Source organism: Budorcas taxicolor, chromosome 22 (assembly GCF_023091745.1).
Source record: "Budorcas taxicolor isolate Tak-1 chromosome 22, Takin1.1, whole genome shotgun sequence".
Classification (NCBI taxonomy): domain Eukaryota; kingdom Metazoa; phylum Chordata; class Mammalia; order Artiodactyla; family Bovidae; genus Budorcas; species Budorcas taxicolor.
In genome coordinates this window covers 4,070,487-4,085,009 of record NC_068931.1, presented here as the reverse complement: position 1 = coordinate 4,085,009, position 14,523 = coordinate 4,070,487, and the positions used below count along the sequence as shown (strand labels likewise).

Genomic DNA, 14,523 nt, shown 5'->3' with positions numbered 1-14,523 from the left:
TATGTTTGCTTTAGCTGTAAAAGCACAATCAAGGCACCATGATAAGTGAGTCAGTGCCGTAAAAGTGAAACGAATTTTGCCTTCACTCACATGAGCTATAGAAGGAGGAAGCTTTATTGTCCCTGGGAAAGTGATAAGGCAGAGTAATTGTATATTATACTGTCCCGGAACATCTGCCTGAAGACTGTTGGAGCAATTCATCTATCATGGACGATGCAGCATGTTTTGTCTTTCTGCTTTAACCCGTCCCCACTGCTGGCCTGCGCGGAGGTTTTGATAGGGACTGCGCCTGGGCCCGGGCTCCCATTAATCAGTCCCCTTGTTCAACACTCCAGCTGACATAATTACAACCTGCGCGCAGCAGTTATTCAAGTCGAGTCCTTGTCACTCGTGGTGCGAAACTACACGGCACCGATCCCGGAGGAGATTGCCTTATCACACAGAACAAGGGCTCGCAGGAGCCGAAGGGAATAGGAATGCGGAAATGTCTTCCGGGAGTGCTATATATTCCTTTAAAATAAGACATTTGAGAGACTTACAAGGGACAAAGGGAGGCATTGTGTGTGGTGACTGAAATGAACCGCTTATGATTTTTAAATGCATTACATGGAGCAATTTTGTAAAAATGGACATAGGTTATTAAATAAACTCAGTGGCCCCCTCGTCATCAGTGATTCTCTTAAGTTTTTCTTCAAAAGTGACCATGAAGCTCTAGGATTATGGAAGGTTGAAATGCTGCTCAGTAGGACTCAATTGAACAACGTGAATAAAATATGTGTTTTAAATCTTCTGTAAATATACACTTAACTCAGAGAACTTCATAAGGAAAAGACAGTCTGAGAAGAGCCTTTCAAGAGCTTTGCAAAGACGGGGAAGCTCACTATTCCCTCTGGCCAAAAAAATAACTGTTTGTCGCACCTCCTCCGTCTGACTTTATGATGGGTAGCTTACTGACCAGCTCCTTGGTGTAGCAGCTGTGAGAGATGTAGTCTCCTTTCAGCCACTTAAGAAATTTAAAATTTTATGGCAGCCCCACCCCTACCCCTAATGGACCAATTTATGGGCATGTCGTGAGTTACGTGGTCAGGTCTGCAAACCTCCTGGATGAGCTGTGCTCTCAGGCATGCATGCAGAAGCTGTGGGTATTGTAAATCCAGCCTTTGTTGTTGTTTTTTTTTTGGTCTCTTTGACATTATAAAATTGTCCCAGGTAAAATCACGTTCTGGCCTAGGCTCTCAGAAAGATTGTGAAATGTATTTTTGGTTCTGTAAAATTTTCCATTCTATCACCTTAAGTTTGAAAAGCTTTCAACTAGAAAAGCTACAGTAAAGTACTACGTATACTGATATTTATATCTTGAATTATAAAATAGTATTGTTTGTGTGTGACTGTTTCAGGCAAAAGTTCTGTAAGGGCAGGCCTTCCTGTGGTTCCAGCCTGCCGAGTGTCTGTATGCCCTTCAACCTCTCTCCCCCCTCAGCCTCTCCACCTCCTCAGTGTCTCTGCCTCCTCAGTTGCCCCTCCAAGTGTGATTCCAGTGACTGCTTGGACTTAGCAGGAAGTCAGGTTATATTCCTGTTGTTTGTTAAAGATCCTTTTCTTTTGAAGGCTTCTCATTTACATGCCTTTCCTGGTTTCCAAGCATTTCATTTTGCTAAGCCTGGCTAGTTAACAGAAAAGAGGAGAATAACACTTATTCTCTAAGGACATCCATCCATCCATCCATCCAGTGTTCAGTCATGTCCAACCCTTTGTGACCCTGTGGACTGTAGTGTGCCAGGCTCCTCTGTCCATGGGATTTCTCAGGCAAGAATATTGGAGTGGGTTGTCATTACCTTCTTCAGGGGGTCTTCTTCATCCAGGGATCAAACCCGTGTCTCCCTCATTGGCAGGTGGATTTTTTACTGCTTGAGCCATCAGGGAATCCCCCTGAAAGGACATAAGTTTGTAGAAATAGAGTGAGGGAGGGCTCTATTTATTTCAAAGGTCCAATATAAAAAGAGTGGCAAGGTAACAATGAGCAGGATTCCCACCAGTGTCATGGAACCACAGATGACAAGTGAGAGGAGAAGAAGCAACAAGTATGGCTGACCTCAAGGCCAGTTTTCACCAGTCATGGCCTTCAAGCAATAGATGTCATTGGCTCAGCCTTGGAAAATGTTTTTGTCATCAAGTTAGTTTGAGAAACAGTCTGTTTTACCACCCTCTTCAGATGCATAATGAGTAGCATACTGAACACTCACAGAGTTACTGCTGTTAAAAAAATTATGTAATTTGTGTAACTGAAATATGTGAAACATTGGCCACCAAAGCCTTTTCACTGCAACCCTATAGGCATCATGCTGGACTAAGTGGAATGTTGGAGTAGTTCTGTTTCTTAAAGGCTGTTGTTGTTCAGTTTATGGCATTTGTGTTTGAATTTTATCCAGGAAAGCTTTTTCCAATCGAGAGTATAAAAATATTTTCTCATATTTTCTTCTAGCACTTTAATAATTTAGTGTCCTTGTGTTAACCTTAAAATCCAAATAGTATTTGTTTTTGCATGGTGTAAGACCACAAGAGTCTATAAATTATCTTTCCTCATGTGATAGGCAGTTGACTGAACACCATTTGTTGTGTGACCCACCATTTCCTCATTGATCTGAAATGACATCTTTATCCCTCGTATACATGGGTCGTATTCTCTGTCCTGGTGATGTATCAGGTTCAACACTCCCATTGACATTCACCTGTTTGCTGAACATCATTGATAAAATACCCCATTTTAGCCATAGGAATATAATTTTTTTATTCTTGCATCTCTAGCAGTCTAACCAGCACAACTGTTTAGTAATTTAAAATTCTCAGGCTCTTTCCTTCTGGGTCTTTTAGTGGGAACCTACGTGGCAGAGGGTTGTGTATCTCAGGCCATGTTAGATGAATCGTGCAGGAAGCCTGAGCAGCTGCCTTGGGCTTCCCCTCTGCCTGCAGGGACTCACAGTGTTATTTTCTTCTTCCTCAGAGAATCCACAGTGTTTCTTAGAGCTGGTGAATTTATGATTACATACTGCTGGTTTAAAAAATGTAGAAACTTCTTAAATTTTGTTTACATAAAGCCTTTCATGGGATTATTCTTTATTCATTGTGGATTACTGTTTTAATGATACAGTGGAAACCTCCTTCAACTGAACTTTAGATAATTATGCATTTATAATACACTTGTTCCAAAAGAAACTTAACTACAGAGGGAAAAGGAAGTGCATTTCTAAACGTATAGGCATACAATGCTATATAACTGCAGGGTTTATTTTTTAAATAAATTGAAATTGCCTTTCGTAATAGTAAGTAAATTGCTAATGATGATCCAGAGAGTTGAACTCTATTGCTTTCAACAGAAAGACTAGTTTTAGTGATAAACAGTGAATTGAGCACTTCCTGTATTTTCTAAACTTGTTTAATGTCATTTACCTTAATCTTCATGACAGCCTTATGAGACATGTATATTATGGGCATAAAACAACAAAATACCTCATGGTCTGAAAGTGTCAGAGGCAAAGTATTTAAAAAAAAATTCTGTATTTCTTTAAACAGAACTTTCAGAATTTTTAAATGTCAGGTTATGTACATAACTTGCCAAGTTATTAACAGGAGACCAAGATAGTGGTGAATTTCGTACATAGAAGTTTGGGAGTGGTGAGGCAGACACATGGCTTCTCTTGGGGAAGGAATTTTGGGATCCATGTTCACATTAGCGTGTGACATCTGTACCTGCTCTCTCTGCATTTCTATATTAAGATAATGTTACCAGTACACATTAGCTAAATACACAGAAATTACCTGATTGTGTCTTAGTGATATTACTTTATTATCAGCCCAGGTCTCTCCGCTTCCACAGTTAACTCTCCATATCCACCATGTCAGCTCACCTGATGGCCTGGGGGAGAATTGGTGACCCGGGAGGAGAAAGAGCAACACAGGTGGATGGACTCTATCAGACATGAGTCCTGTGCAGCCTGGGTCATTTCGATGGATGAGCACATGCAAGACAGACCAGCAGACTGGGACAGAAAATCCAGACTTAGCTTCAAATAAATTAGATATTCATGGAGATAGCGCTTCAAGTCAGTGAGAGATCTGGCGAGCAGTGTGGAGCCACAACTTACACCATGCTCTAGGGGAATTTTGAAAGGACTCTAATACTTAGTGGAACAATGCAACTATTCAAGTACTAGAACCGATTTGGGACAATCCTCTTATGACCTCTAAGTAAGAAAGCCACAGGACAAAAGATGAACAAAATAAAACATTTCTACTTTACTGAAGATACTATAAAAAAAGTCTAACTGAAAGTAAGGAAGAGATATTTACTACTTCTGTCATAGACAAATGAGTTTACCTCCCTTATGTAGAAGAGAGTGACTAACAACCCTTAGGAAAACAACTCATAAAAATATGGGAAAATGGTACAGAGGAAGCAGAGTATACATGGAGTTGCAATATTTGAAGCAACTTTATTCATTACAAGATAAATGCAGATTAAAACTGTTAAAAGTTGGAAATTGAACCCTGCCTCAAGCTGTCATTTTTCACCCACCACATTGGCAAAACTTGGAAGTTTGGTAACACAACATACTACATTGGCACGACTGTGCAGAAACAGGCTCTCTAAAACATTGTTGGTGGAAGTGTGAATCGCTACACCTCCTCTGGAGGGCCATTTGGCAGCATTGATCAAAACTACAAAAGCATATGCCCATTGACATTTGAAGCAATTCCACTTGGCATTGTGACATTCTCTTGGCATCCTGAGAAAGTGAAAGTTTCACAAGAGAATTCATCACAAGCTTGTTTACACTAGATTATTCATCACAAACTTGTTTACACTAGTGAATGATCAGAAATGACCTAGATGCTCATCAGTAGAGGATCAGTTAAATGTGGTATTCTCTGTCCTTACCAGGAAATTCTGTGTAGCTATTAACAAAGGAAGGAAAGGAGGTGAAGCCTAGGGAGGGAGTGGTAGGGTGGCGGAGGAAGGGAGATGTCAGGAAGGATGCTGTGCTCTTATATAGTCATGTGGAGAGGTCCCCCTGCCCTGCTGTTAGGTGAAAAAAGTAAGATGCCATCACGTGTTATGCCAACAGATTTACATACAGGAAGCGGGTAGAGAAGAAGATACAGTGTGTTTGTGCATTGAAAAAAAAATTGTTAGTTCGCCCAAAAGATTGATGGGCAGTTAGTGATTCTGTGTCCATGGTCTAGGGTAAGAGGGTGGTGATCCAGGCTGTGGTAGGAAGAGAATTCACTGTCTCTGTCTCATTTTTAGACTGTTTGATGTTTGAAATATGTGAAGGTATGTTTTTTCAACAACCTTAGTGGTACAGTAATTTTTTAATAACTGAAATCACATGTATCAAAAGAGAAAAAAATAGGAGCTCTTCTGGGATGAACCATGCTCTCCTCTGCTCTCTTGGATGGGAAGTTTCTTGCTCAGAAATTGGGACCTCTAAACCGGATTCTGCTGATGACAACATGTGGACAGGTGTCAGCTTTCAGCATCAGTTTCCCCTTCTGAATGACTTGATCCTTTTTATTAACGAAGTTTCCTGAGTGGCTGTTAACTGCAGAACTTCTCCTGAAAGATCCAGCCCTGAGCCTTTGGTGTGGGAGCACTGACTCTAAGACCCTAGACTGCCAGAGAACTAACCCTAAGGAGTATCAAATAGTGAGAACTCACATAAACGAAACCACCTGAATACAAGACCCAGCATCACCCAACTACCAGTAGCACCCTGTGCAGGACGCCTCATCTAAACAACAAACAAAACAAAAATACAAACCCAGTCATCAGCAGACAAGATTACCACCTCACTCAGCCTTGCCCATCAGAGGAAAAATGAACAAACAAACAAAAAAACTCAGCACAAATCTCACCCTCTCTGAAGCTTACACAAACCACTGGAGGGCAGAAATGAAAAGGAAGAAAGAATTCAACCCTGAAGCCTGGGAAAATGAGACCTCAAACACAATAAGTTAAAAAAAAATAATGAAAAGGCAGAGATATGCTACACAAGTGTAGGAACAAACTAGAAACACAGAAGTCCAAATAAATGAAGAGAAAATAGGCAAACTACCTGAAAAAAAACTCAGAATAATGATAGTAAAGATGATCAAAAACCTTGAAAATAAAATGAAGAAAATGCAAGAATCAATTAACAAAGACATAGAAGAATTAAAGAATAAACATACAAACAGCACAATTACTGAAATTAAAAATACTCTAGAAGGAATCAACAGCAAAATATCTGAAGCAGAAGAATGAATTAGTGAGCTGGAAGATAAAATGGCGGAAATAATTTCTGAGGAACAGAATCAAGTGAAAAGAATGAAAAGAACTGAGGATATGAGGATAGTCTCAGAGACCTCTGGGGCAATATCAATTGCACCAACATTCCAATTATAGGTATCCCAGAAGAAGAGAAAAAGGGTATGAGAAAATTTTTGAAGAGACTGTAGTTGAAAGTTTCCCCAACGTGGAAAAGAAAATAGTCAATCAAGTCCAAGAGGCACAAAGAGTCCCATACAGGATAAACCCAAGGAGAAACACACCAAGACACGTACTAATCAAACTAACAAAGACTAAACACAAAGAATATTAAAAGAAGTGAGGGAAAAGCAACATACAAGGGAAACCCCATACACTTAGCAGCTGATCTTTCAGCAGAAACTCTGCAGGCCAGAAGGGAATGGCAGGATATATTTAAAGTACTGAAAGGGAAAAATTTATAACCAAGATTACTGTACCTGGCAAGGATCTCATTCAAAATTGATGGAGAAATCAAAAGCTTTTTAGACAAGCAAAAGTTAAGAGAAGTCAGTACCACCAATCCAGCTTTCCAGCAAATGTTAAAGGGACTTATTATAGTCAAGAAATACAGAAGAAAAAAAGACCTACAAAATCAACCCCAAACAATTAAGAAAATGGCAATAGGAAGATATATATCAATAATTACTTTAAATGTAAATGGATTAAATGCTCCAACCTAAAGACACAGACTGGCTGAATGGATACAAAAACAAGACCCATGTATATGCTGTCTACAAGAAACCCACTTCAGACCTAAAGACACATGTAGACTGAAAGTGAGAGGATGGAAAAATATATTCCATGCAAATGGAAGCAAAAGAAAGCTGGAGTAGCAATCTCCATATCAGACAAAATAGACCTTAAAATAAAGAAGATTATAAGAGATAAAGAAGGACACTACATAATGATCAAGGGATCAATCCAAGAGGAAGACATAACAACTGTAAATATCTATGCACCTAACATAGGAGCACCTCAGTATATAAGACAAACAATACGAGACATAAAAGGAGAAATTGACGGTAACACAATGATAGTAGGAGACTTTAACACCCCACTCACACCAATGGACAGATCATCAAAACAGAAAATTAATAAGGAAACACAAGTCTTAAATGATACATTAGATGAGATGGATCTCATTGTTATCTTCAGGACATTGCTTCTAAATGCAGAAGAATACACCTTCTTCTCAAGTGCACATGGAACATTCTCTAGGATAGATGCATCTTTGGTCACAAATCAAAACTCAGTAAATTTAAGAAAACTGAAATTGTATCAAGCATCTTCTCTGACCATGCTATGAGACTAGATATCAATTACAAGAAAAAAACAAAGAAACACAAACATGTGGAGATTAAGCAATATATTTCTAAATAACCAGCAGGTTACTGAAGAAAAAGGGAAATCACAAAATTTCTAAAAACAAATAACAATGAAGACACAACAACTCAAAACCTATGGGATGCGGCTGAAGCATTTCTAAGAGGGAAGGTTATAGCAATACAATCCTACCTCAAGAAACAAGAGAAACATCAAATAGACAACCTAACTTTACACTAAAACAACTGGAAAAAGAACAAAAAGCCCCCAAAATTAGTAGAAGGAAAGAAATCATAAAGATCCGAGCAGAAATAAATGAAAAAGAAATGAAAGAAACAATAGTAAAGATTAATAAAACTAAAAACTGGTTCTTGAAGAAGATAAACAAAATTGACAAACATTTAGCCAGACCCATCAAGAAAAAAAGAAGAATCAAATCAACAAAATTAGAAATGAAAAAGGAAAGGTTACAACAGACAATGCAGAAATACAAAGGACTTTAGGAGACTTTTATGAACAATTATATGGCAATAAAATGGATAACCTGGAAGAAATGGAGAGATTCTTAAGAACTTCCAAGACTGAACCAGGAAGAAATAGAAATTATGAACAACCCAATAAGAAGCACTGAAATTGAAGCTGTGATCTAAATCCTCCCAAAAAACAAGAGCCCAGGACCAGATGGCTTCACAGGAGAACTCTATCAAACATTTAGAGAAGAGCTAAATCCTGTCCTTCTAAAACTCTTTCAAAAAGTTTCAGAGGAAAACTTCCAAACTCATGCTACTAGGCTGCCGTCACCCAGATACCAAACCAGACAAAGACAACACAGGAAAAGAAAACTGCAGGCCAGTATCACTGATGGACATAGATGGGAAAATCCTCAACAGAATTTTAGCAAACAGAATTCTAGCAAACAGAACTCAGCAACACAGCAAAAAGCTCATACACCATGATCAAGTTGGGTGTATTTCAGGGATGCAAGGATTCTTCAGTATACACAAATCAATCAATGTGGCTCACCATTTTAGTAAATTGAAAGGTAAAAACCATATGATAATCTCAATAGATGCAGAAAAAGACTTTGACAAAATTCAGCACCCATTTATGATTAAAAATCTTCAAAACATGGGCATAGAACAAACCTGCCTCAACATGGTAAAGGCCATATATAATAAGAAGCCTACAGCAAACATTAATCTCAATGGTGAAAAACTGAAAGTGTTCCCCGTAAGATCAGGAACAAAACAAGGGTATCCACTTTCACCACTGTTATTCAGCATAGTTCTGGAAGTCCTAGCTACAGCAGTCAGAGAAGAAAAAGAAATAAAAGGGATCCAGATCGGAAAAGAAGTAGTAAAGCTCTCACTGTTCGCAGATGACATGATACTGCACATAGAAAATCGTAAAGATAGTATCAGAAATAAAAGAGAAAAAATATTTAGTAGAATTGTTTTTTAAGCTTCCTTCTCCTTAAATAACATAAACTTATTATTTTGTGTTAATAAGCAGCAAGTGTGTAGCACTGACATAATTTTGTGGTATTCTAGAAGACTCTGTCATTTGTTATTTTTATTAATTTATTATTTTAAAATGCAATGCCTCTGAACTGAATATTTCCTTTATTACATATTTTAAGAAGCCCTAAAATCAATCAGCTCCCATCTCTGGTCCTTTTACTAACTGCCCAGCCAAGGCCATACTTATATGTATATATATATAGAGAGAGAGAGAGAGCTGCCTTGAGACTTTCAACATGTATTTCAAAATTTCATTTGAAATGTCCTCAGACTTTACACTGCCTTCCTCATAAACTCAGTGCTTGCACTCGTGGGCCCAGTGAGTCCGGCCTGAACCCCTGTTCCCCATGAGGAGCCTACAGCATCGCCCTGAGGCATCTCACCTCCCATGGAACCATGCCCCCAGCTCCCACCTCCCGCTGAGCACTGTTCCATCTGTCCTTTCTCTTGCACCTCACTGTTCTGATTATTACTGCTTCATAGGAAGTTTCGTGATCAGAAAGCATGAGTCCTCCAACATAGTTCTTTGTGAAACTGTATTGAGTCTTTTAGGTTCCGTGCATTTCCATATGAACTTCAGGATCAGTATTTCAACTTTGGTAAGAAATCCAGCTGAGATTTTGATAGGATTGTACTGAATCTCGGAGAAGGCAATGGCACCCCACTCCAGTGTTCTTGCCTGGAAAATCCCATGGACGGAGGAGCCTGGTGGGCCGCAGTCCACGGGGTTGCTAAGAGTCGGACACAACTGAGCGACTTCACTTTCACTTTCACTTTCATGCATTGGAGAAGGAAATGGCAACCCACTCCAGTGTTCTTGCCTGGAGAATCCCAGGGACAGGGGAGCCTCAGAGGCTGCCGTCTGTGGGGTCGCACAGAGTCGGACACGACTGAAGCAACTTAGCAGCAGCAGCAGTAGTACTGAATCTATACATCAATTTGAGGAGTATTGCCATCTTAATAATATTAAATCTTGCAGTCTAGGAACATGGGGCAAAAATATACTCTTTACCTTAAGAATCAGTGTCAAACTAAAGATACATTCAGTCGCTGACTCCTAATAATTGAATGCCCTCTTCACATCACTGCTATTATTTCCTGGCAAACCAAGGTTGGACGTTGTTTGAAATAATGTTTCAGACCATCCTTACTTCTCCTGCCTGACCTGTTCTTCATTAGTCCCTCTTCAACTTACCATTCTTATTACTAGTTGTAAGTTCTTTCAGTATTTGGGAAAAAAACATCATTTGGGGGCTGAGTATCATTCAGAACTGCTTGGCTGAAGTTATCTAGCCTACTTGTTGTCAACTGAGTGTTGCAACATTGCTACACAGTGAGCTGTCTGTCTCATGGTAGTCTCTAGTGTGGGAACTGCAGCCCGCAGGACTCTGTAGCTGCTTTAAATGATGTTAATACAATATGTTAGAGCTTCTGCTTTTTAGGGTTGGACTGCAATAGTTTGATTTCAGGGTTGTTCCTTTTTAATCTCAATATTTTTTTAAAAATTTGTATTGTATGACATCATAACAGACAATAGCACACAAATATGCCGTTATCCATGAAATGTATCTTTTCAATTGCAGAAAGACATTGACTGTATTTTCTTCTCATTTGCATATATTTTATGTTTCTTAGATGTGTGTATAAAATAGATTATATATACATACATATTTATTATTTACATAAAATCAAGTATACAAATAGTATGTATGTCACAAATAAAAAGAGGTATAAAATATATGTATGAAATGATCCTTAACCTAAAACACCAAGTCCCACACTTCTCCTTTGTTTTATTCTATATTTTTAGATGAAAGAAGCTTCTCTCCTTTTAAACCCTCCCTCTCCATTTTTACTTGCTTCATTAATAGTCCCCTGATTGCTAGATTCCACATGCAGTTGATGTTCTAAGAGATACTGGTTTATTTTTATCCAAGATACACATGTCTCAAAAACAAAATACTCTCTTTTCAAAGTCATCTCTTCCTTCCTTCATCAAAGATTAAGTATCATTGCTTATACTATCCGCCATTTAAGTGAGCACTGTATCCTGAAATGTGTATATTTTGGTAATTTTCCTTCCCTGACCAGCAGTTGTCCTTGATGACTCTTAATGCCTTGCTTTCTCCATAAAGGGAGAATGTAGGTAGCACCAGAGATGGCACCAGAGAATCAGTCCTAATTAAGTATAGTAGCAGACTTGTCGGAGAAGGCAATGGCACCCCACTCCAGTACTCTTGCCTGGAAAATCCCATGGACGGAAGAGCATGGTAGGCTGCAGTCCATGGGGTCGCTCAGAGTCAGACACGACTGAACGACTTCACTTTCGCTTTTCACTTTCATGCATTGGAGAAGGAAATGGCAACTCACTCCAGTGTTCTTGCCTGGAGAATCCCAGGGACAGGGGAGCCTTGTGGGCTGCTGTCTCAGGGGTCGAACAGAGTTGGACACAACTGAAGCGACTTAGCAGCAACAGCAGCAGCAGACTTGTGCTTACTCTCCAACGTCAGCAAACAATGTGCGTTTAGGACTGTCTGTGCTGCCATGGAAAACACGGGAGGTGATCTGCAGACTCAGGCAGTGATTCGGCACGGTTCACCCCACCAGCTGGGGAATCCACAACTGGCCCTCTTCCTTTCCATCATCACAGGGTGAGCGTTCTTTTCACCTGCCTTCAGATGGTCTTCTGTGTTACCATCTTGATGCAGAGCTCCTATAAAGTTGGGGATGATAACCACATATGCATTCTTCACCAGCTCCCCAGGTGCATCCCCAGGTGCAGTTATGTCTTACACAGAAGCATGATTCCACTTAGCAGTGTGGGGCTGTGAGAGCCACAGACGGCCTCTGTGTGCAGCCTTCCATCATCTGAATCTGTGTGTTGGTGAGATGTGTTTGCTAAATCCCTACAGTGTCCTAACTTTATTTTCTTCAAATCAGCCTGCAGGATTTTGTCCTTCAGCAGTACTGGCAGGAAAGACTGATAAACATAGTGCTTTCTTTGGAATTTCATTTTGCTCTGTTGGAAAGCGCGCGCGCGCGCACACACACACACACACACACACACACACACACACTCCTGCTTGGATCTGTGTCAGGCACTTTCTGGTGATGTTCTAACAACAACAGAGACAGAGGGAAGGCAGCGGTGTGTGTGGACGGGTCTGGGCTCGGTCGCTGACCCGTGCTGGGAGGGATGGGAGCAGACAAAACAAACACTCTGCCTCAGCAGCAGCTGCCTGTGCCAGAGGTTCTGGTCATCTCAGGCCTGGCACTTCTGCATCTGCAGGAAAGCAGCGGGAGAGGAGCCCACTGTCAGGGACAATTTCGTGTAAAGTACTCGGGTCCTTCACTCTTTATTCAGCCCATCCCTCTTGGAAACCTGCACCCATGCAGAAACCTGACTGGCACTTAGCACGTTGCCCAAATGTGCGGTGAGGGGCTGCTTGCAGCTACTTTTCTGTCTTCAGATGGTTTGAGAGCTTGACTTTGGAGCCGCTCTCGTGACAGAACTTGAAGCCAAGGTGCCTTTGTTTCCAGTTCAGTGGGAGTGGCAGGCCTTCCCTTTGCACGGCTCCTCATGGTGAAAGGTGTGTTCTTGGGATTAAGGAAACTCCTTCACTGCCCTCAAGTGGTACCTGAATAATTTGTATTAAAATCATAGAACTTGGGGCTTTGTGTTTCCGGTTCTGCATAGAAGTGAATCACTAGATAAAAGGGCAGCCTGGAGATCAGCACGCAGGAGACGAGTGTTCCCGCCTCCTGGATTAGCCACTTAGCACAATACCTGATGCTCCCGAGGCCGGTGTGAGGGTCACTGACGTCCGGGTTTGTGGTTCAATGTTAGTGATGTGACCTTACTTCCATTTACTCTGCTTTCTTACTTCGTAGGTCAAACTGTGCTGAAAACATCCGCAAACACATTCTCCACACAGGCAAACACGAAGGTGTCAAGATGTACAACTGCCCCAAGTGTGACTATGGCACCAATATCCCCGTGGAGTTCCGGAACCACCTGAAAGAACAGCATCCGGACATCGAGAACCCTGACCTGGCCTACCTGCACGCAGGTAGGAAACGAAAACTGCTGCATGAAACGCTTCGCTCGTCGCAGTGGCTGTCAGGCTGTTCGTGCATTAGCAGTTATCTGGATGTGGTAGCATGTGTGACAGTATCCGCTTCAAGACTGATAAGAAAAGTACACTTGCTCTTGTCCCCTCGACTGTGAAAGCAGGTCGTTTCCATTCTATTCCATCAGGAGCAAATATGGTGAAATAATCTCCCCACAGTTGTTAAGAGCAAATATTCTGAACGCAGTTGAACTGAGACTGTTGTGGGTGTTTGAGCTTCATATTTTGACTGATGATAAGGTTTTTAACATTTTCAACAAATGTTTGTGATTTAAATTGTTATGCCCTGTTCCTTGGCCCCATGGTTTTCTGGTAAGTACTGGAAGGGGAAGCGTGTGAGTGAGGAGAACAGGAGAACCCGAAAGGGGTAACAGGGCGCCCTACGTCCCAGGCATCAGCAGGGACGGTCGCACAGGGCGCGGGCAGCAGCAGTGGCAGGGGCTGCTGAGATCACCCCTGCCTCATTGGAGTGGCCGTCAGATGCTGTGGGAGGAGCAGCAACGCAGCCCCAATGCAGGTTAAGCACAGCATTAACCTGTGCATTCAGAGGGCCTGGGTGTGAATTCTGTGTGGGCGGCCAGGGGACGGGTGGCAAGGGTGAGGCCTGTTAAGGACGCATCCCCTACAGGACGTGTAGAGGAGGTTCCTAACCGGAGCCCAGACGGGGCTGATTTAAATAATGCGAGGTGATCGGGGATGTCTCTGGCAGGTGCTTTGGAGCTGTTGGAGCTGTACCTCAACTCTCCTCCCCTTCCTGGCTGGGTGGGTCACAGGCAGGCTTACCGCATCACTGCAGGTTAATTGCTTGGACGTAAATTGGCGTGGTGGTATCTATGTAAAGGGCCATTGTGAGAATTTAAAAAGATAATTGGCTATGAAGCTCTTAGCAGGCTCAGTGCAAAGGATTGTGGGTGCTGTTGATGCTGCTGGCCCTGTGACACTAGTGCCTGAAAGTCGTGGGAATCCCACCGAGGTGCAGCGCTGCCCTTGCAAAATGTGTCAGTGACGTGTGCTCACGGAATGTCTGCGTGAAGGAGAAAGAGCTCCATGAGTTAGAATAATAGTCCTGATACATTTGACATTGCATATAACGTTGTTATTTGTTTTCCGCTGATATGTTCTTTCAGATTTCTCTGTTTATGCTCATATGATCGACTCTTTTAAGTCACAGTGAAGAGCCCTATTTAGTCATCTCTGCTGTACC

General features: G+C 41.4%; 1 protein-coding gene across 3 annotated transcripts in view; it reads left to right on the top strand.

Moving 5' to 3' along the window:
- The window catches only part of ZNF407 (zinc finger protein 407), a 383,689-nt gene that overhangs the window by 250,488 nt on the left and 118,678 nt on the right, over window positions 1–14,523 (top strand). For all 3 annotated transcript variants that reach the window (XM_052660331.1, XM_052660332.1, XM_052660333.1), the window contains one exon: window positions 13,081–13,259. In XM_052660331.1, coding sequence (XP_052516291.1) covers window positions 13,081–13,259 — 179 coding nt within the window. The remainder of the gene's footprint in view (window positions 1–13,080; window positions 13,260–14,523) is intronic.